The sequence below is a fragment of the Pleurodeles waltl genome, chromosome 5 (assembly GCF_031143425.1).
Source record: "Pleurodeles waltl isolate 20211129_DDA chromosome 5, aPleWal1.hap1.20221129, whole genome shotgun sequence".
Lineage (NCBI taxonomy): Eukaryota > Metazoa > Chordata > Amphibia > Caudata > Salamandridae > Pleurodeles > Pleurodeles waltl.
The window spans coordinates 151009827-151034018 of NC_090444.1; the positions used below are offsets into that span (position 1 = coordinate 151009827).

Consider the following 24192-nt stretch of genomic DNA (forward strand, 5'->3'; position numbering starts at 1 on the left):
AGAGACGCTACCCAAAGTCGATGTTGTGCATACACTTGGACACCAGCGCGTTGGAATACACGTTGCTGGAAATACTTTGGCTGATGAAGCCGCAAAGTCAGCAGTGGCAGTCGCCACTGTAGCTGCAGTGACTCGTTCGAGTTCAAAACCAGACACAGATATAATGGCTGCCATAAAAGCTACGGTTGATGGCACGCCATATCCTAAAGAATTTCCTAATAAATAACCTTACTTGATGGGTAGTATGCTGAACGCTGAGGTTAAAATTCCAGGCGTAGGCGTACGCGACATCCCCAATAAAGATGTAAGACCTCAATTGATAAAAGCAGCGCATAAGGGGTGGCATCTGCACATGCTGGTGTGGCAGCTACAATTTCACTCTTACAGGTCCGTTATTGGTGGCCCGGTCTCTATAAAGAGACTAAGCAGTATGTCCTACGTTGTGACATCTATCAACAAATTAAAGTTTCCACGGCCAGGCGCCCGCCGCAGACACCCCTCTTAATTTCAAATAGACCATTACAATGTGTGTACTTGGACCATTGCGGTCCATTAACACCTGATAGTGCATACAAATATATATTAGTCGCTGTTGATTCCTGCTCCAGATTTGTGTGGGTGTGGCCACAACGCTCGGCTGACGCTCGGACTGTTATTAAAGATTTGCAAGTCTTTGTCGGTACATATGCAGTTGCGGCATTCCATTCGGACCAGGGCCCTGCTTTTGCCTCAAGGGCATTCAGGGACACCATGGCTTCGTTGAGGGTCCAACTCCAGTACTCCTCTCCATTTCATCCCGAGGGACATAGTGTTGTGGAGCGATTAAACCGCAATTTAAAGCAATCCTTAATGGCCAGAGTCTTAGGCACGGGTCGTAGTTGGCTAACCCACCTGTATGGAGTTCAGAGAGCACTAAATAACCTGCCTAGAAGGTCCCTGGGGGGTCGTACTTCATATGAGTGCCTGTTCGGAACACAAATGTTTGTTCCGGATCTTGATGGTGCGTGGAGGCAGCGGAAACACCTTTTGACATAAATGATCGTGTCACTGCTTTACAGGAATTACAGCAGTTCTGTGAAGATAACTCTTCTAAAAGTGCTGCCTCCACAGGAATTAAGGATGTGCCAGTAACAACTACCGGCTGGATTCCCAGGGCTGGGGATCTTCTGCGTGAAAAGGTCACAGTGAAAAAAGAATTTGGCCCTTCTTATCGAGCACCAGTCCCAGTGCTGGGGATACACGGTACCAGAACTGTTATTCTACCACCGTTGCCAGGTGCCAAAGAAAATTGCTTTGTTTCCATTGATAATGTCAAACTACAACATGTGGCCGATTCTACACAGCCGACCAAGAGGAACGTCCAGTAGTTCCCGAATCCCTCTCACTACTGGAGAAGAAGTTCAGCTTCAAGTTGTTTAGACCAACGCTGATACCTCGCCAAGCTTGGGGAGGGTGAATGATGATCTTGCATTAGTTCCACTAACAACAAGCAATTTAGAAACATTTGATCAAGTCACTATGACTACAAGCCAGACGGATGGTGCTGTCTACAGTGTACCACCTCAGGAAACACCAACTCCACTGTTGGCCACGGCTCAGCGATTTTCACGAACAGCCTCTGGTTATTTTGCAGACTACAACAACGGTCTATCGGACTCGTTTGCCTCTTTGACAGCTGACCTGTCAGGTGCACATAAGCTAATACATTGGCTTAAAGAAACATATTTCGTTTTTCCATGGAACTATGTATGGCTTTCCTTGACTGTCCTAGCCTTTCTACTTTGGATTGGTTTTGTCATTACATTTTTCTTGTTAATACATGGTCATTTTCTTCCCGAGAGATCAGCGGTTGAACAGGTGGAGGAGGTTTTGAAACCACATTTTTCATCAAAAAAGACTTGTCTTTTGTGAACATTTCTGCAGTGCCAATTCCTGATGGGATTGTGTGGGACAAAGTAATGTTGGATATATATGGTCCTACTGAAATTATTCAAATACCGTATGTGTTAAAATTATCCATGAACGATGTAGTTATACCAGGCATTGTATCTGATGATTGGGATGTGAAAACAGTTGATTCTATGGTGACAAAATTGCAATATTATACTGTCTATTAAAACAAAGATGTTTACCAGTTTAAAGAAAATTATGGTGACATGTTTTGCTATAATTATTATGGGCACCACTTCATACATAGAGCGAGCAGTCCAAAAACGATATTTAATTACACACAATGGGAACATTGCCCAACTCCCCCGCAAGGGAGTTCAAAAACTTATACTGAAATGTTTGCGTATTTTTCTGGGCATCATCAAAAAAATGCTGAGTCATATTATTTTAAGGTAACTCCTGTTAAGGATATACATATGTTATTGACCAACACAAAATTTATATATTCGGACTCCTTTGTTTCCCGGTTATCAATTGAAGGTTATGAATATTGGTCAAAATATGTTGATTTGAAAAGTGTTTGGGGAACAAAAAATTGGCAGACCAAGGGTAGTGAAACATTGTTTAGAGCATGTCTCATCCCTGTTCAAATGATCTTTTTAAATGAAACAGTACAACAAACTAGTTGTTCAGGCTTAGCAACAATTACAGAATTAAACATGCCAAGTATACCTGCCCCTGCAAAATTTAATAACTGGCAAAAGAACACGAATACAACTATAAATGAACTCAATGAGTGGGTCCAGAATGGTACGTTTAATGCTTCACTGACACGTCCTGGCGGGTGGATATTGTGGCCGATAGATACAAACGGGTGTCATCAACGTTTTGTCACCTCCTCAGGGGGTTTCTGAACGGGTAGGTCAGACCCTCGCTATATATCTCCAGAACATGCTGACATAGTTACAACATATAGTGTAGGAAAATTGGGCCAACAGTGGCTAAAATCATCCTCACTAGACGCGGTTAAGACACACCTCAGTCTCCTGTCTAACAACACTGACTTACAAGATTTCTTGTCAGGCCCAAAGATACCACGTAGGAAGCGTTTCTTGTATGAGATATACAATGAAATATGGAAACTTTCACAACAAGAGGCTGCAGCCCGGTTAAGGCAGATACATCAGGTAAATTTGAAAAAGGCATTAGCTGTTGTGGATAATGGGATTCACACCTTGTCTGACGGGATATATACAATTAGCAACATTGTTTCTTCTGCTATTGACATTATACGATCTGATATGTCTTCTTTATATCATGGACCGAGTCAGACCAGGTCCATTATGCTGTTGGGTTGGACACTTCAGACATTGAAGGCGGGTCGCGTTCTGTGGCAGCACATCAGTGCCAGGGAAATATTTGTTTCCTTTAATTTGACGCGACAACAACAACTAATGGCTAAAAAGGAGGCGACTTATGTCATGCTTAACATTGAAAAGATAGAAAGACTGCCTTTTACCTTGGCCAAGATTCCTTCAGCAGAGTGGTTGATATACTGGGTTATTAATCTGCCTATTTCTACATTACAATTCACTTCTTGTTTGAAACATGTTCTGGTAGGCAGAAAAGTTGGGAGATAGTTACATCCATGAGGTGTGGGAGCTTTCCTTCTCATACAAATGCCTCAATGGCATGAAAGAGGTCTTTCTTAGCAGTAGTGAATGCGAGACTTCAGTCAGTCATTCGATGATTTGTAAGCAGCTGTCCTTGCATGGGCCGTATAATGACTCGGTTGCGAACTTGGCTTGCTATCTGAAGGGAGTTCCAGTCCCCTTGATTAAACGCACGTTCCAGGTGCTTTCAAACGGCAGCTACGTCCTTCTCAATAGTGAGGACTGTTGTGGCATGCGGGCTGGAATAGTTTACGTTGTTTCGGTCTCTAAGGTCATTACATGATGCGGGAACGTTATTTTTACCCCCACTAAAATTAGGGAGGTAGCTGATATCTGGCCTCACATTGCTACTTCCAAGGTGAATTTTGACAAGTTAAGTAGACTGAAGGCTTTATTGTTTCAGAAGCAGGTGGCCCTTACATCTGCACGCAAGACCTACGCACTTCAAGTGGCAAGGTCGTCGGCAGAAATACAGTCCCTGTTAAATACGAACTTTCCGAGACACTTTGGTGAACTCGCGGGACGAATATTTAATGCGTCCAGCACGGATGAATTAGCACATTTTTTCAAAGCTGTTGGTATTGGTTTTGTTCACACCTTTTCCTCTATATTCGGTTTGATACCTTCGGCTATTCACTCAATTTTCTGAAGCATTTTTGGGGGATTTCCAATAACTTTGGCTTTATTAACCGGCATTTTGCTGTTGCTGTTGTTTTTCCACAATGGCTGTCCCGCCGCAACAAGGACAAATTAAGGTGCTCCCATCAGCGCAGCTGTGTCGTGAATGCATGATGCAGCAGTTTGGAGCAACACTCCTGGAACATTTGGGGTGTGACTGGTCTCTGTCATTCAGACGGGTTTTGGATTGTGTGCAGCCTGTGTTTCGGTGCCGTTGGTGCTCTTTTGAACATGCACTGTTTTTTCTTTCACAGCAACGCCCCTCAGTGGTTGATGCTGATCTGTTGATGTTTTCGTTGAGGGTTCATTACCAGACATGCGTGCTGTGGCTGCGTTTGCTCAGAAAAGCTGATTATGGGCTACCCTTCCTGGAAGAAGTTACCAATAACTCGTTAATAGGCACTGCACGGGATGCCGCCCGGGTTGACACTGGGGCTATGGAACACACCTGCTCCTTAGTGGTTTTTGGCGCAGCTTTACCAGTTTTGTCATCTGCCGAAGTGGAGGACCTCCTGCTTTCCATGACTGATGCTTTATTTGGAACTGTCCTAAATTAACATTTTCCCTTGAATTCGCCTCTTGGCCGCATGCTCATCTTTTAAATTGCCGAGTAGTATGCTTGTGTGTCCTCGTGACTTGTCAAAATTAAGTAGGGTTTTAAATATATTTTAGCTCAGGGCATTTTAGCTTTGGCTTAAACCACTTTCTACTGACAAGGGGAGGGTGTAGTGTAGCCATTTTAAATATAGCTTCATGCACGTTAGTTTAACATACTAGGCCGCTGTGCACTTTGCCCTAGATGTATTTTATTCAGCTTCGCACTGTTACTTTACAATAACCAGTTTTGACGGTTTTGTTTTAATTTCTTCTATCACACTGTTTAGCTTAGTTCAGCACTGTGTTCTCAAATAATGCATTCTTGATCGCCCTGTGCTTCAGTCAAGGCTACAGTCTGGTACATTGCCGGGAAAGGTGGTAGAAGTTTAGTCTCCAGCGTTCGTAGAAAATACACATCCTTACGTAGGGACATTTTCTTAGAACATCTGCGTGTCAGTTATAAAAACACTTTCTAGTCCTAGTACACGTCAAGAGGCAGATTCAAGCCAGGGACCCACAACTGTATGCTTAATGCCCTGTTGCAGATTCTGGTGCAGATTACAGGCCTTTGCTCAGGTATGAGGGTCAATGTCCTCCCGGGAGAACCTGAAAGGCAGTCTTAGAGCTTAAGATGCTGTGCTCGAAAATATAACTTAGAGAGAGAATAACCTAGCGGCACTATGATAGCTTTATTCTTGTGCTTCACTCTCATCGTCACTATTTTAATATTACTGTGTTGTGTAGTTCTGGTTATCGCAGCTCACGCTTTGCTATCTAAAATGCAGTCGTTTTATTAAACCAATCATTAAAACTTATACTGCCTTTTGCCATTTATATATGAGACCGCACTGTGTATGAGAGAACCGGTTGTGACCTGAGTGACCACGACTTCCCTGAGAAGTATTAAGATGTCATGCGCTCGGCTGCCCAATTGTCTCTACCATTTGGGAGAGATGAGGCACTGCTAGTTAGCCGGAGCAAAACCCGGATTTGGAGTGACAAGCGTCATCTACTGTGGGCTAGACTTAGTCCCCCACATCGTGGACTATCTTGTTGATCAAAATCCAGTAGTCTCATTAGAATAATGAGAGCCTACGCGACAAAGTCAAGTTATGAAGATTAAACTCAAAAATAGCGCTTAGAAACACAAAATGCTTCGATGAGGTGTTAACACAGCATCGTGACGGAGTCGTTCCCAACAAGCCGACACCAGTGGCGCCGGACATGGAGTCGTGTAGACCCCCAAGTACAGTACCTTTGGTGAAGAGTGAAAACAAGTCGATGCGCTAAGTCGGGGATCGTGGTGTTTGTCACGACGTGGTGCGGCGACTTCCACGGAGTCGCAGACTTCAGCGGGGCTGCAGCGGCGTCGGGCCTGGGAAGATCGTCGCGTTCCAGCAAAGATCACGGAGTCGGGTGCAAACGGCATCACCGGATTCAGCAGCGGCGTCGATCCGAAGTCAACCGAAGTCGATTTCCTTGGATTTCCACCAGCTTTCCTTTCAAGGGCCCAGGGTCTCGATAGGGCACCACTTGTCAGAGCAGGAGTCTCTCCAGAGACTCCAGGTGCTGGCAGAGAGAAGTCTTTGCTGTCCCTGAGACTTCAAACAAAGTAGGCAAGCTCTAAAACAAGCCCTTGGAGATTTATTCACAAGATGGAAGGCACACAAAGTCCAGTCTTTGCCCTCTTACTCTGGCAGAAGCAGCAACAGCAGGATAGCTCCACAAAGCACAGTCACAGGCAGGGCAGCACTTCTCCTCAGCTCTTCTCCAGGTAGAGGTTCCTCTTGTTTCCAGAAATGTTCTAAAGTCTGTGGTTTTGGGTGCCCTTCTTATAGCCAATTTTGCCTTTGAAGTAGGCCTACTTCAAAGTAAAGTGTCTTTTGAATGTGAAATCCTGCCTTTCCCAGGCCAGGCCCCAGACACTCACCATGGGGTCGGAGACGGCATTGTGTGAGGACAGGCACAGCCCTTTCAGGTGTAAGTGACCACTCCTCCCCTCCCTCCTAGCACAGATGGCTCATCAGGTAATGCAGACTACACCCCAGCCCCCTTTGTGTCACTGTCTAGTGTGAGCTGCAACCAGCCCAACTGTCAAACTGACCCAGACAGGGAATCCACAAACAGGCAGAGTCACAGAAATGGTATAAGCAAGAAAATGCTCACTTTCTAAAAGTGGCGTTTTGAAACACACAATCTTAAAATCAACTTTACTAAAAGATGTATTTTTAAATTGTGAGCTCAGAGACCCCAAACTCCACATGTCCATCCACTCCCAACGGGAATCTACACTTTAATCAGATTTAAAGGTATCCCCCATATTAACCTATGAGAGGGACAGGCCTTGCAACAGGGAAAAACGAATTTAGCAATATTTCACTGTCAGGACATATAAAACACATTACTATGGGGGTCATTCCTACCCTGGCGGTCCGAGACCGCAAGGGTAGGGGACGGAGGAAGCACCGCCAACAGGCTGGCGGTGCTTCTGGGGCTATTCTGACCGCGGCGGTAAAGCCGCGGTCAGAAAAGGGAAGCCGGCGGTTTCCCGCCGGCTTCCCGCTGCCCCTGTGAATCCTCCACGGCGGCGCTGCAAGCAGCGCCGCCATGGGGATTCCGACCCCCTTCCCGCCAGCCTGGTTCTGGCGGTTTTCACCGCCAGAACCTGGCTGGCGGTAACGAGTGTCGTGGGGCCCCCTAACAGGGCCCCACATTGATTTTCAGTGTCTGCTTGGCAGACACTGAAAATCGCGACGGGTGCAACTGCACCCGTCGCACACCAGCAACTCCGCCGGCTCCATTCGGAGCCGGCTTCCTCGTTGCTGGTGCTTTCCCGCTGGGCGGGCGGCCTTTGGCGGTCGCCCGCCAGCCCAGCGGGAAAGACAGAATGACCGCCGCGGTCTTTTGACCGCGGTACGGTCTTCTGGCAGTTCCCGCCAGGCGGGCGGCGGCCGCCGCCCGCCAAGGTAGGAATGACCGCCTATATGTCCTACCTTAACCATACACTGCACCCTGCCCTTGGGGCTACCTAGGGCCTACCTTAGGGGTGCCTTACATGTAAGAAAAGGGGAGGTTTGGGCCTGGCAAGTGGGTACACTTGCAAAGTCGAATTTACAGTTAAAACTGACTGCACACACAGACACTGCAGTGGCAGGTCTGAATCATGATTACAGAGCTACTCATGTGGGTGGCACAACCAGTGCCGCAGGCTCACTAGTAGCATTTGATTTACAGGCCCTGGCACCTCTAGTGCACTTTACTAGGGACTTACTAGTAAATCAAATATGCCAATCATGGATAAACCAATCACATACAATTTACACAGAGAGGATATGCACTTTAGCGCTGGTTAGCAGTGGTAAAGTGCTCAGAGTTCAAAAGCCAACAGCAACAGGTCAGAAAAAATAGGAGGCAGGAGGCAAAAAGATTGGGGATGACCCTGCATAAGCAAAAAAGTCCAACACTGGTTGAAGTTCATATTCATTCTCATTCCTGTTCAGTCTGAGGTAACTATGGACATCTGAGTTGTCAAATGTCCTTTATGAAACTGGTGCTGTTGCCAGGTGAGCCTTTCAGGTATAAATATGTTATTCGTGTGCTAGTAGATTCTCATGCCCTTGCCACCCATCAGTTCTTCTAAAGCTTCATGTATAGGTTATAATCACTGGTGAGAGTTTGGGGGATGTCCCAGAAGACACTGACTGGCTTGTATCTTCAGACTTCAGCTGGCCCAGCTAGGTTGAATTGGCCATTTATGATTTCACCATGGCACTATGATGTTGTGCAAGATGTGATGGTATCAAGTAGGGCTTGACAGGTAACAGTGCCACAGGCTGCAGAGTGCAAACAAGACGAAGAAGCAGGTGACAAGTTTATTATAGATCTGTTGGGTGTCATTGATCACTTAAATGCTTTCTGTCTCCATACAGTGCCGTGATCAGAGTCTATACTATTATTTTTGAAGGAGGGTATCACCATTCATCTTATGGTGCAGTTGGTTGGTATCCACTTTCTCATTGATCTTTTCAGCTAATGGAAGATGGATAGCTGGAGGATAATTTTGCTTCTCCAGAGGTGCAAAGACCTTTTGTGTCCTCTGGGTTATCCGGGAAGGAACACTGATACATACTCTGGCTGTTACATACAAAGAGCATAATCTGGTTTAATAATATTGTAAGTGCTGAGTTTATTAGAAATACAGGGCCACATGTATGAAGCATTTTGCACGTCGCAAACGGCGAATCTGGGCTGTTTGCGACGTGCAAAATGCAATTCGGGATGTACAGACCCATTTTTGCGATTCGGTAATCTATTTACCGAATCGCAAAAATGGTTTGCAAGTCGCCATTAGGAAGGGAATTAGGAAGGGGTGTTCCCTTCCTAATTGCGAGTCGCAGTCCCATGTATGATTGTTTTGTGACCGCGAATGCGGTCGCAAAACAATCGCAGTTAGCACCAGTTTCAAACTGGTGCTAACACATTCACAAATGGGAAGGGGGTCCCGTAGTGAATGGCAGCGAAAACATTTTTTCAGAGAAACTTTTCATTTTTTGTTTTTGAAATGCATCTCGTTTTCCTTTAAGGGGATCGGGCTGCATTTCAAAAAATAAATACTGCTTTATTTAAAAGCAGTCACAGACATGGTGGTCTGCTGTCTCCACCAGGCCACCATCCGTGTGAGGGCGGACATTCCCAATGGGTTCGCAAATTGGGACCTACCTCATGAACATTCATGAGGTAGGTCATTTGCGACCCCCTTGCGAATTGCAAACAGTGTCATTGACACTGTTGTACATAAGGTTTTGCGAGTCACAAATTGCGAGTCGTTCTGACTTGCAATTTGCGAGTCTCAAAACCTGTATTTCGTACATGTGGCCCACAGTTTTTACATATAGTTAAGCACTGTAAACGAAGCATTATAGTGCCACTGTGAGCAATATGATAATTTATTCTCAATGAAAATTGTTGTGGGTGGCAACGGTTAAAACAAATTGTGCTGCCAGGGCACATTTCAAACATATATAAACAACAAGTAGGAGGCTAAAGAACATTATTTTTGGGCGGGATTGTCCCCTTATAATAGAACCACGACGAAGAATCCCTTTTATCATGGATTTTATGTTTAATGTTGTGAGTGAAATGTCATCTGGTCTGTGATGATTCAAGCACAGAGCTCTTATGTGAAATTCTAGACTGATTTTTAATAAAGTTTAATGTTGCCGGAACTTTGGCAGAATCGACTGAGTTTTTGTGCAGGTCGCTTCTAATGCTGGTCACATTGTGCTGACATCTGTGCGAGGCTCTACATAACTGATTTGCAATCAGCAGCTGCACGCCATGCCTTGGCAATGATATGCCCTTAGGTTCACCTCCTTCTAATCTACTTGTTCCTTTGAGCCGTTGCACTTCATCTTCTGATTAATCAAGTCATCTTTTGTAACAACAGATCCCATTTAAAAATAAGTCTTCAGTATAGTGTATTTTAAGCCTTCACTAACTGCAGACCAAGTTGTAGAACTTTTGTCGGGCTGGCTTGTTTGACTTTTTTAATCCAATGTGGCACTATCATATGACTTTCTTGAGTTCTTCTATAGATTGTTATGCATGTTTGTGCTTGTTTGATTCTTGCAAATAGATTCTGATGTTCTGTGAATCTGAGGAGAAAAGTGAACAGGGAAATCAACAATCCCATCACATTAACAAACAATGGGGAAGCCAATAGGCGTGATGCAGGCAAATCTGTGATTTTCGTTCACAGTTATATTCAATAGCCATTAAAGGATTACAAGCAACAAAAAGTTAAAAAAAATATGCTGCCTAAAAGGGAGAACGCTCATGAAGTCTCTACTTTACATTTAACTACTAATCCCTATAGGGAGTGTTTGCAAAAATACACATTAATTTAAATACACTTATTTGTGTTACCATTTGTAAAATCCTGTGCCCATGGTGACATTTCTTAACTGTGAAACACAAGAAATCAAATTTCAGGAAGGTATGTTAGCTGAGAGATGTGTGCAAGTAAATGTTATCTTTCAAAAGAGCTTGAGAAGGAGATGTGACTAAGGGCCTGATTCTAACTTTGGAGGACGGTGTTAAACCGTCCCAAAAGTGGCGGATATACCACCGACCGTATTACGAGTCCATTATATCCTATGGAACTCGTAATACGGTAGGTGGTATATCCGCCACTTTTGGGACGGTTTAACACCGTCCTCCAAAGTTAGAATCAGGCCCTAAGTGTACTCTGTGATGTACTAATAAAAATCCTCTTTATCTTCAGGCTAACCCGACATTGCAGATGGTGTGCATTGGAGAGAAAAACGAGATTGAAGAGGAAATCCGCGTGAACCGGACAGTGAATGAGTGGGCAGGAGGAGGAGGAGGAGGCGGTGGAGCCTCCTATATATTTAAGGTACCAAGTATCCTCTACCTATTCTCAGTTGACAGCAGATTGACCGTGGTGTGTTTTCCGTCAACTATCAGGCATATACAAAACAAATAGTGATTCACTGCCAGCACTTCCACTCACAGTCTACTCTATGGTATTGCACTTATCTCTGCAACATATTATTTCAACTTACGTGGAGTTCAACTCTCTAAAAACTGTTTGTGTGAAAACCTTAACATTCAATAGAAAAGTACATAATAACTTGATTTTATGCCTTTGTTAGGCTCTTGAGGTGCTGTTTCTTCTTTAAAAAGAAGAGATGCACAAAGAAGTGTTAGGTAAATCCTATGTGACAAGTGTTTGGTCATGTCCTACTTTCTGTGATCTCTTTCTTGGTGACAGTGTCCATCAATCAATGAATTGGTGATTTCTAAAGTGCGGCTAATCACCCATAGGCTCTCAAGGCACTCTTTGTGGGAATGATGCTCAATGGAAGAGCCAGGTCTTGAGGTCCTTCCTGAACTGCTTCAGTGATGTGGTCTGCTTGAGTTTGAGAGGTAGCGTGTTCCATGTCTGGGCTGTGAGGTGGGAGAAGGATCTTCCTACTGCTGCTACTTCTGGATCTTGGGAACGGCTGTGAGTGCAAGCTGAAAAGAACAGAAATGTCTGTTGGGTACGTAGAAGGCGAGGCGGTGGTTGAGGTATGCCGGTCCTATGTTGTGTAGTGCCTTGTAGGTGTGGATCAGGAGTTTCAATGTGATACGCTTGTTGACTGGGAGCCAGTAGGTCTCTGAGGTGGGAGGAAATGTGGCTGTGTCAGTGGATGTCCAAAATGAGTCTGGCTGCTGCATCCTGGATTCTTTGCAGTCTTGATTGTAGTTTCTTGGTGATGCCGGCATGGAGTGCTTTGCCGTAGACCATTTTGATAGTGCTGAGTGCGTGGGTGACTCTCTTCCTCATGTGGGAGGGGATCCACTTGAAAAATCATTGGAAGGAGTCAGAGGGTGTGAAAGCATGACAATGAGAAGGCGTTGACTTGGGGGGGTCACGGATAGAGAGGAGTCCAGGATGATGCCCAGATTGCGTGCATGGTTCGTGGAAACGGTGGGCCACCAGGAGTCGTTTGAGGCGGAAGGAGTAGACCTGATTACGAGGATCTGCATCTTGTCTGAGTTGAGTTTGAGGCAGCTGGCTTCCATCAAGGTGGCGACTGCTGTCTTCCCGTTGTGGAAATTTCTCTTGGCCTTTGCAGGGTCATCGGACAGGGAGAGGATCAGTTAGATATCGTCAGCGTAGGAGACTATGTTTAGCCCATGTTGTTTGATGATCTTACCTAGCGGGGCAACCTAGATGTTGAAAAGCATGGGGCTGAGTGAAGATCTGTGGGGCGCTCCGCAGCTCTGTCTTTGGGTCTAACGTGAACGGCGGTAGTCTGACACTCTGTGTTCTTCCAGTGAGGAAGGACCTAATTAAGTACAGTGCATTATCTTGAATGCCGGCGTGGTGTAATCTGGCATAGAGGGTGGAGTGGGAGACGGAGTCAAACGCAGCGGAAAGGTCGAGGGGGATGAGTGCGGCCGTGCCTCCGTGGTCTAGTATGGTGCGTATGTTGTTGGTGGCTGCTAGGATTGCTGTTTTGGTGCTGTGGTTGCTTCTGAATCCAGATTGGTATGGATCTAGGATTTGATGTGTCTCGAGGAATTCGGTGAGTTGCTGGTTTACGGCCTTTTCCATTACTTTGGCTGGGAAAGGGAGCAGAGAGATGGGTCTGTATTTTTTTAGCTCCCTTACGGCAGCAGTGGGTTTCTTGAGCAGCGGGTTGATCTCGGCGTGATTCCAGTCTGATGGGAAGGTGGCGGTCTCAAAGGATTGGTTGGTAGTTCGGCAGAGATCAGGTGCTATGGTGGCACTGGCCAGGTTAAGATATGATGAGGGCACGGATCCGAGTGTGCTCCCGAGTGGATGGAGTTCATGAGTCTTTGGGTGTCCTCTTTGATGATGAGGGTCCAGGAGTATCCATGGTATACGCCTCCCAAAGTGATGTAAGATATAACAGGGTACTCCTTAAGATATACCATGATGTACCATGATAAACCAGTCTAAAATAAACCATGCCCTCAGAGAATCGGAAGAGATTTACGTATGTGTGGAGGTTTATAGAGTGTGACCTGAAGCAAGGCAGGTCTCAGTGAGCTAGCTGTACAGATTAGCAAACATATAGCACATAGTAACATGTAATCATGAGTATCATGGCTACTGAAATCATTCAATAAGCTGTGTTGAATAGATTGTGAAAAAAAAATCCATTAAAAGCAATGTGTTCCTGTAAGAAATTGGGTTACTGATTGAGGGGAATGAAACCCTGCTCGAGCAGCAACTACAAGTCTCTCAGGCTGAAGTGACAAGCAAATCCTAAATGAACCTGTGCTCAACCCTCATATTTGTGCAACACTTCAAACAGTCATATAGTGAAAATACACCACAAAAGAATCTCACTACAGGTTTAGAAACATAGGGTGATTTATAATAAATAAAAGAAGGCCAAAATGGCACAAAGAGGAGTGAAGAGCCAACTGTGGATATCTTGTTGCATCGGACCGGGACAAAAAGTCACAGATTCAGTTGACCGTCATGGAGCGCAAGCTAGCTGCAGGGAGCCAGTTAGGCCCACTGAACAGAGCACCTTAAATTCTGGTTTGTGGAGCATTGCAAGGATCCGCATCGAGGATGTGTCTTACAGCCAAATTGATGCATCAGTTCCAAGATGCGCCACGGCTGCAATGCGATGGCCTATGGCATCATCAAGGATCCCATCAACAAGGGTCTGTGATGTGAACTCCAGCATCAAGGATGTATCTTCCAGCCAAGGCAATGCATTGGTTCTAAAGAGGGATGTGAGGGTCTGCGCTGAGGATGCGTCACCCAGCGGCTGTTCCGATGCAGCAATGGGCTGTGGTGTGAACTGGATCCTTGTGACAGTTCTGATCCACGCAGCAATGCATCGGTTCTGCTCAGGGTTGTGCGCACAGCAGAGAAAATGCATTGGTTCCACTGGATCCACATAGGCTGGCAGAGCACATGAAGTCCACTTCCAAGGGTCCAGGACTGGAGTAGCACCACTAGGCACGGTAGACTCCCAGATGGCGGAATCCAGGTGCAGGCACAAGGCTTTTGGAAGCCTGTTGTGTCCCGGAGGCTTCAGCTCAGGAGGACAGCCAACTAGCCCTTGGAGTCATTCTGGGTTGAAGAAATGCAGGTCCATTCCTTCCCAGTCTGGCAGGTGGGCAGCAGGTCAGCACAACAAGGCAGCAGTCCAGCAAGTCAGTAGTCCAGCAGGACAACATTCCATCAGAGTGACAGTCCTTCTGCAGCACAGCTTTCCTTTCTCCTGGCAGAAGATCCACAGGTCCAGAAGTGTGCTGAAGAGTTAGTGTCTGAGGTCTGGTATTTATATCCAGTTATGCCTTTGAAAGCAGCTGACCTTGTTTCCAACTTTCAGGAGCAAAGATAGAGGTGCAAGCCCTAAATTACTCATTAAGACCTCATGGGCTATAAGTCATGAAATAAACTCCCTTGTCAGGAAGCAATTTAAATCTCCTTTGATCACGAGGCAGAGGGAAATTAATCTTAGTCTTAAGCATAAAAGAACTAGACTGAAGGTGGCAGAACGGAAAATAGGGAAGGCTAGGAATTGGATTAATCCGAGGAATGCCACCACCTCTTTTAACCCTTGCAAATATTGAGCATTATTTGTCCAATATTGCGATTCAAGAGTTACAGCTCAGGTCATTCCGAATTCCGATGATGAGTGGAAACAGTGTATTTTTCAATTAAATGCCTGTAACCTAAGTAATGGTGACCAATTGCTATTAGATCTGAAGTAATTTCTATGGAATTATATGATCTGCCATCTTGTAAGGAGACTAAAGGATTTATCAGAGGTGCAAAAACCCCAGGTGCTATGGGACTGGATAAACTCTTGATAGTACTTATTAAACAGAAGGCTGCCCTTTGGGGTACTTTTTATGCCTATTGTTTCAGTACTGCTATCTATCTGGTGATATTCCATCCTTGGAAGGGAAGTATCATTGTACCTATATATAAAAAGGATCAAAGGCCTCTCCTGCAAGTTATAGACAAATTGCCCTTCTTGACGCAATAGGCAAATTATTTGCCAAAAGTATATTAGTTCATCTACAGAAATGGGCGTTTGGGAATAACCTAATACTGGCGGAGCTGCCGGGTTTCCGTAAGAACTGTGGTACTCTTGATAATATTACAGCTCTTTAAACTTTAATAGAATAGTATCATTTGAATAGGGGTATGTCTATATACTCTGCTTTAATGGATTTCATCACAGTCCTCGATAGGGTTGACGGGGGGACACTGTCTAGAAAACTGCTAGCCCTTGGGGATTCCCATTCATCTCTTGAGGTTAATAATTGCCGTGCATTCTTCTACCTGGACTCAAGTCCAAATTGGTGGGAATCAATGTTTATAAGAGTGGAAACTCACAATGGTTTAAAGCAGGGGTGACTTCTTAAACCCCTCCACTTTTCTCTTTATGGCTGGTTTGGTAAGGCGTGATTCTCCTAAAGTTGGTTTAATGACTGTGGGTTGTCTATTTTATGCAGACGATGTGATGTTGCTGGATCTTACCTCAATTGACCTCTGAAGGCAACTTTGTGTGCTGGAGAAATATGCAGAACAACACTTACTAAACGTAAACACATACAAGAGTAAAGTTATGATTTTTAGAACCAAGAAGTGTAGAATTAGGCAAAACCTTAATTGGTATCTGGGGAATGCTAAGATGAAAGTAGTGCTGATCAACTCTTACCTTAGTAGAATCTTTTCCAGCAACTGCCTAAATATAGATCATATTAAACATTGTAAAAGTAAGGTGCTGCCCCAGGCCTCTACTATTCATAGGATGTTTAAGTGCTGTGGGCAAAGACAATTTGCACATATTTTATTGATTTCTACGATAAAAGTCCTGCCCATGCTGAGTTATGCCTGTGAAGTGATGGATGAGTGGCACTAGTCCTTTTTTGAGAAAGTAGAGGGGTACATATGGCATCAAATTTGTAATCTGAACTCTTTGGCCTCCCCGCTGGCTCTGCGGCTTGAATTTGAGCTACCCTCTACTTTTTGTGCTTGCAATGGCACTGTCTTGAGGTGGGGGAACAGTTTGCTGGATAGTGAAACAGGCTCCATTCGAGCAGCAGTAAAGTAGGACATTTTCCATAGTTTAAAAGGAAGAAGTGCACTTAACTCCACCTTCATTAATGCTTTGGTAATGTTTGAGATTGTGAAGAGCGGGGACTTACCATTCCCTAAACCTTTTTTTAAAAAATTGGATAAAGAAATGATTGCCCATAGTGAGTAGGAAAAGGGATATTTCGCTCTGTTTACAATATGTCAGGACTGAGATAGTAATAGAAAGCATTTGCAAAACTCCTCAATCCTATCTCCTTCGGAGTCTCCCGCATGGAGTATGGAGAATCATTTTGCTATTAAGGTTTAACTTGTTACCACTGCGAGTTTTAACAGGAACTTGGAAAGGTATACCAAAGAATAGGAGACTACATGGTCTTTGAATGAGTCATATTCAAGATCTAAATCATGTGATTTTTGCAAGTCCAGCTCCGCATCTTGTATGTCACTACTTTTTGATACTGATCTTTCTGATATATTACATAACTTCGGTAGCTGAGGCTCGTCTGTGTTTCTTTGCACCCCAAATAAAATGGTCTGAAAAGTAATGTTTGAATTCTTTAATTATTTTAAATCTGTTTTAGTTTTCAGATGGATATGTGCAATTGTTATTTGTACTTAATTTGAATTGAAGAGGATTGCGAATATAATCATGTAATGGTATGTTTCATTGGCGCTTTATATGCTTTGAGCCTAATTGGATGTCTATTGGTACTAGCGCCTTTTATTATTGGAGCGGGCAGAACATCATATTCTTTCTTTGCAGTTACTTGCACCTTTAGTAAGGTTACCTGTATATTTGTATTTCTTCTTTTCAGGGTTTCTTCCACTCTAATGTAGGGTGTACTATGTTCTACTTCGAGTAATTGCTTATTACTGTTTTAAATTGATAGCTTTTGTGTGTTCGCACTATTAAGGACTCTGTAGTTCATAAAAGAGTACTGTATTTTGTATCGTTATTGTGATCTGCATATAGTTAGGTCTGGCATTTCTACGTGATGTAGTGCTGTACTATACTTGTTGGTCATCCATTATGTTGATGGATATCTGGAAATCGTTTTTCTTATTTGCACTCTTGAGGACTTTTCACTTTAATTGCAATGGTTTTGCACTTCTCAAGATAGAACAACACACTTACGTGTTATTTATACTTGTTACGTCTCTAGTCTAAGACCGTCTCCTGGTTACGCCTGTGGTCTTTAGCAATTTGATTTGATGGCTGAAACAATGTATTTCATTATTGTAGCTCTATTATGCTTTTATGTTGCTTTATTGATGATGTTTTATGGGTGTAATGTCTTAATATTTGATGTGGATCTCTATCCCAAAACATAATAAATACACTGAATTGAATTGAATTGCACTGAATTGAGCAGGAGAAGTCTTAGAGGCAGGCCTTTGAAATGTACTGGTGCCCACCTTACTGCCACCAGGCTAACTACAGGGAATATTCAGCCCTTTGTGTGGAGGCAGAACACAGCCTGTTCGAGTATAAGTGGGGCTGGGCCCAGCTCCTTCCTTCTCATCCTGCCAGTGATGGTCCATTCAGACACACATAAGCTCCATATTGTGTGTGGCTGATTAGTAGGAATACACAAAGCCCGACTGTCACCTACATTCTTTCATGTGACCCAGAGACAGACTGCAGGCACCAACTGGCTAAGGCAGAAAAATAGCAACACAAAAGGATGATGGGCGGAGTGCTGAACAATGCAAACCCTCACCCCCAGTCACAGATCTGGGTTTAATCTATCGTTCTTTTGCTCACCATGCCACCCCAGTTTGGACCCAGCCATATTCAAATCAGTCTTGACCCTGTCCTCATGGGAACAGTCCAGCCCGAACTGCCAAGCCAGGTCCTCCCTGGACTGGAAACAAGCATCCTGGGACCAGTTTCAGGGTATCATCCTTCATCAGCCAGGCTAGCTTGAATCCAGTGGCACAGTGAGCAAGGGACCCACGTCTGGGCATAACCTTTCCACTTAGGGCAACTTTAGCAACACAAAAGGATGATGGACGGAGTGCTGAACAATGCAAACACTCTCCCCCAGTCACAGATCTGGGTTTAATCCATCGTTCTTTTGCTCACCATGCCATCCCAGTTTGGACCCAGCCATATGCAACAAATTTAAGAGTTGTTCATTATTAGAACATATACAACTGAAATTACATGGCCCGCTTTTTAAATACATTGCACCCTGCCCTGAAGGCTGCCTGGGGCCTACTTCAGGTGTGACTTATATGTATTTAAAAAAAGGTTTGGGTCTGGCAAAGGGTTTATTTTGCCAAGTCAAAATGACAGTTTAAAAAATGCACACACAGGATGCAATCGCAGGCCTGAGACATATTTAAAGGGCTACTTAAGTGGATGGTACAATAAGTGCTGCAGGCTCACCGGTAGCATTTAATTCAAAACCCTGATTACATGCATTGCCTCTTTACTAGGGACTTACAAGTAAATTAAATATGCCTATTGGGGGATTAACCAATGTTACTGTGTTTTAACACATGCACTTTAGCACTAGTTAGCAGCTGTTAATAGCTTAGAGTCCTAAGGCCAGCAAACACATGATCAACCAAAACTGGAGGAGGACAGCAAAAAGTTGGGGGGAAGACCATCCTAAGACTGACAGGTCTAACAGTTCCATGTGTTCTAAAGAAGTGCTGCAAATCATTGTCCACTGAAATACATGTTAGAGTTTGATTGCCATAGAACAGGTAACCAGACCTGTACAACCCCTCAATGGGGATTATAAGAACTGCACTACCTCATAACTAATTCAGCTAATAAGCAGAGTTGCTAATTAGGGCTGTGGAAAATGGTCTGAGGAAACCTGCTGGCAAAAAGATGTTTGAACCTGCTCTTATTCATCCAAATGGCCACTGAGAGAGTGGTGGGAAGTGGTGTGAAGTGATTACAATAAAGGCATTGTGGGTAATTATGCAAAACGTGTCCCTAAATTTAACCCCAAGGCCTTTTGCTTTGATGCCTGGTGTTTTAATGCTTAGTTTGGGAGAAACGTTGATGGTGCTAAGCTATTGTTTATCATAGGAGTTGAGGATCAAGCTCAAGTGTGAGAAAGTGTGTGGCCATCCTTTGTTTGACAAAAGAGAGATGATTTTTGACTGGCTGATTTGTGTCTAATTCACTGAAGAGCCTCCAAATTTATTTGGATGAAAACAGGCTTAGCTTTGCAGGGTAATCTGAGCCTGTTTAAAACTTACCAGGTAAAGCTTCTGAAGTGTCTACAAAGTGTTATGCAAATGACACAAGAGTCTATTTTCAATTCTCAGAGGACTTACCCCATTTCAGATTGCTAGAGAGACTTTGGTAGATACCATATCCTGGATGACAGATAACTTTAGGTGGTTTAATAGATTTAAGAGAGAGGCCAAAATAAAGAGCCTAACTAAATTCTCTTCTTAAATACCATAAACGTTTTGGTCACCAGTTCAAAGGGATGACTGTTCTTAGCTGGACTGTTCCTATTTGACCAGGGTCTTTGCTGATTTGCACACATGATTTCTCCATGCCTGCAGTGACACAGTGAACACAAAATGATAGAATGGAATGCTGTCTAGAGTAAATATCAGTTGATGTGATTAACTCAAGCTTTTTACCCATTACTTTTGTGTTTTCTAGTAGAAAGGGAAGTAGTCAACTCCTGCCTCGATTAGCGGAACACATTTCTTTATTGTTTACAAAACGAGACTCAGGGTGCATGAGGTTGTCAATTAGGAAATTACAGGATGTAAGAAATTGGGTTATTAGGTGAGGGGGAAAACCCCTTTTCAAGCAGGAAACACAATCTCTGTCAGGGTGAAACACAAGCAAAACCCCAAATTTCCCCCTGCTTAACCCTCTGGTAGCTTGGCACAAAGCAGTCAGGCTTAACGTAGGGGCAATGTGAAATATATTTCTCCAGCACTTCAAATAGGAATAAAGTTAAAACACAACACAAGAAAAATCCCACACCAATTTAGAACAATAGAGTACAGTGTAATTAATTATTTGACACCAAACAACAAATGTCCAATCAATACAACCTGAGATATGCAATTTTAAAGATTTAAGTGAAAATAGTGCTTAGAAACACAAAATGTCAACTGTGGTTATCTGGTCGCACCGGCCGAGGACAAAGTCAGATGTTCAGGCTGACTGCGTTGGAGCATGGACCGGCTACAGAGACCCGCTGAATAAGACTACCTTAAATCCCGGTTACAGAGCATTTCGAGATGCTGCATTGAGGATGCGTCATGCAGCCAAGGTGATGTGAGGTCCTGGTGTAGAGATGTGTCAGGAAGCGATGGTTTCTGGAAGCTGAGAGGCTGCAGTGCAAAGGTCTGCATCATCGTTGAGGATGTCATCGACAAGATGCTTGTGATGCGCATTCCTGTGTCAAAGATATGTAGCGCACTGGCTGCTTCCGAAGAAGTTGTGGATCTTGCAATGTAGAGTCTTGCTTCGTCTTCGAGGATCCCGTTGATGATGGGCTTGCAATTCGAAAACCTGTGTAGAAGATGCATCACACAGCAGCGGTTCTGAGGACGCTGAGGCTGAGATAAAAGTCCTTTGTCAGGATCCTCACCTGGGGTTGCATTGTGCAACAGTTCCAATTTGAAGTTTGGTGAGGCAATGTGTTGTGCTGCGGTTCTGATGTGATGTGCTGCGTCAGTTATTCTGGGACCGCCTTTGGGCTGCCAAAGCATCATCAGACCCAATTTCAACGTGTCAGGACTGGGGTGGCAACACCTGGGAGGGCAAGACTCACAGCTGGCAGAGTGTAGGGTCCAGGATCAAGGTTATTAAAACCTGTTCTGTCCCTGAGGTTTCCGATCGGGATGCCAGCCAACTTGCTCTTGGAGTCACTCTGGTGGTCCTCGGTTCAAGACACAGGCACAGTCCTTCTCTCAGGCAATAGGACAACATAATACCAGCCCTTCTGGCAGAGCAGCACTGTAGTCCTACTGAGTATTCCAGAGGTCCAGAGGTGTACTGAAGAGTTGGGTCTTAGGGTCCAATATTTATATCTGGTGCCCACTTTGTGTAGAGGAAGTTTCTAGAGAATTCACTTTGAAGTCCTTGAAGTTTCATGCCTCCACTGCCCTGGCACCAAGCTGGCTGCATGAACAATGCAGTGGTGACAAGTCCATTGTGTGAAAGCAGGACACAGCCTATTCAACTGAAAGTGGAGCTGTGCCCAGCTCCGACACCCATCTTGCTAGTTGATGGCCTGTCTAGACACACCTAATCTCTCTATCGTGTGGCTGTCTGGAAGGAATACACAAAGAACTTGGGTGGGGGGTGAGCCATTATGGTAAAGGTAATGTGTGTCCAAGTTATGTTTCTTTAATTCATATGCTGGCATTGGATGTGTGACACAAGCCAGAGTATCACCACATAAACGCTTTACTTCACAAGTCATAATCTGGCATCCCTCTGCAAACAGAGAGACATTTTAGCACAATCATAAACATATTTCAACACAGCTAATGCCCACATACAAGAAAATGCATTTGTGCATGTGACAAAGTTTGACCTGATTTTCTATTTATTATCTAGATGGAGAACGGGCATCCTGTCCCACTGATGATTGCAGCTGGTGGTGGTGGCAGAGCGTACAAGGCCAAAAAAAATAGTGCCAACTCTGAAAGGCTAGAAAGTGATTTTTCGATCCCAGGAGTGAATGGGAGATCTGGAGCAGCAGGTATGTATTGCCTAGGAGAGGTTCACTAATGAAATAGAATAACGAAGAAACCAAGACGTATTTATGCATCCTAAGTGGGTGAGTGAGTTAATACAGCATTTGTTACCAAATATGAGCTCTGCATCACTCACAGCTGGGAAATAAAACTACTGTGGTAACAAGAGGACAGGTGGCCTTAGACCCTTGTGAAAGCTGGGAACAGGAAGGTGCTAAGATTACAATAGCAAACGACGGGACAGTCCTTACTCAAGGACAGGACACAAGTCCTTGGTTCATTTGAAACATTTCAAAATAGATCTAAATTAACTTAAGGAGATGGCTAACCATACTTGTGAGGAGCAAATTCTGCAGGCTGCTATCTACTGAGTTGTCATTGGCCACCATAAGAAGGGAGGCTGTTGAATGAATGCATGTATGTTTTTTTAGAATACTATGTACCAAGTTCTTGAGACTTTCATATAGACAAGACAGAACTTTGAACTAGATCATGGCAGCAATCAGAAGTAATGCACAGATTTCCAGTAGGAAGAAACCAGATCTCTTAATTATATCCTCACAAAATTGGAGCATCTTTGCAGGCGTTGCTATATTGGAGCAATTAGATGCATGGTCATATATAGTGATGCAGACCTATTCAAAGTGTGTCTAATACGTACCTTTGGTGAAAGCAATAGGAAGCAATGCCAGGAAGTATTCTTTGGATCATACATTTCATAATCAAATGCAGTTTCTTTACTGCAGATATGTTAGTTGCACTGAAAAAATATGACAAATCTGAATATTCTTTTCTTTCAGGTGGTGGTGGTGGCTGGAAAGATAACACTTCCTTCCCCTGGTCGGGAAAGTCCTTGCTGGAAGGTGCAACCGGAGGAGAATCCTGCCCCCAAGCCATGAAGAAGTGGGGGTGGGAGACAAGAGGGGGTTTCGGAGGGGGTGGCGGGGGGTGCTCCTCAGGTGGAGGAGGCGGAGGATACATAGGTAAAGATGCCTCATGTTCAAGGCGTTGGTTCTCCTCCTTGAGTCTGAGTGGTTGTGAATGTTCATGATGCCCCCTTGTAGCGGTTGTGCATGCTTTCGTGTGTTTTGTGCCTTTCTTGTTCCCTCCTACCTTTCACTACAAGTGCTATAGATCATGTCTCGGGTTCACTAGTGCACAACCATCTGTTTAAGTGAGGGTCTAGTCCCGCCAGCTGGTGTTGCAAAGTACATTGTCTCCTTCTCACATTTTAATGCCTGCTCCTATGGGTGGTTGCTGCTGTAGCGAAATAATGCTTCTAGGCACCCTGGCAGGCCATTAAGTACAATTAATTCAGTCTTGGCACAGTTTCTTTCAAAGTCTGTCCATGAAAGGATTTGCACCAAACATATGTGCAGGGGGTCGCAGTTCCTACAGTTGGTTAGTGCAGCACAGGCTAGTTGTCCAGGATAGCCTTGGGCTACCAGTCTGGTCAGACTCTTGGCTCTAGGGTGTCTAGAAAGCTGCTAAAATGCCTCCCACACACCAATGGAAGTGTGAGCAGAAAGAGGCAGTATAAAGAAAGTGCTGAGCCAAGTGCTTCAGTTGCAGTAGTGCCCATGTACAGGTCTGAAGAAAGATCCATGCTTCCTCACAGAAGCAGATTTATATTTATTTGCATTTATTATATGTCATTAGCACTTCAAGGTGCGGTAATGCACAAAACATTGTACTTTACATATGCAGCCTAAGTGGAACAGAGTCAGATGATGAAACATGATATTTTCAATAATGAGAAATAATACAAATATGCCTATGATTCTTCAGTGTATGTGAAAACATACCAAGGCAACTGTAAAGTGCAGCATGCAGCAGGAATCTGTAGTAATCTCCACACAACAGTTAGATTAAGTTTTATTACTCCTACTTCATGCACAGTGACCTCCAGCTAGACTGCAGTCTCCAGCTTGCAGTCTCCTCCTGACAGTTCCCAGAACATCCCCCACTCCCACATTCTACTTCAACGTTCCTATGAGCAAGAGCATTCATACACAATGTCTGACTGGCTGAGCTCCCACTTAA

General features: G+C 44.2%; 1 protein-coding gene across 1 annotated transcript in view; it reads left to right on the top strand.

Annotated features, from left to right (window-relative positions):
• The window catches only part of ALK (ALK receptor tyrosine kinase), a 2590648-nt gene that overhangs the window by 2366595 nt on the left and 199861 nt on the right, over nt 1-24192 (top strand). The window contains exons 14-16 of the mRNA XM_069233821.1: nt 11122-11253; nt 22010-22154; nt 22950-23132. Coding sequence (XP_069089922.1) covers nt 11122-11253; nt 22010-22154; nt 22950-23132 — 460 coding nt within the window. The remainder of the gene's footprint in view (nt 1-11121; nt 11254-22009; nt 22155-22949; nt 23133-24192) is intronic.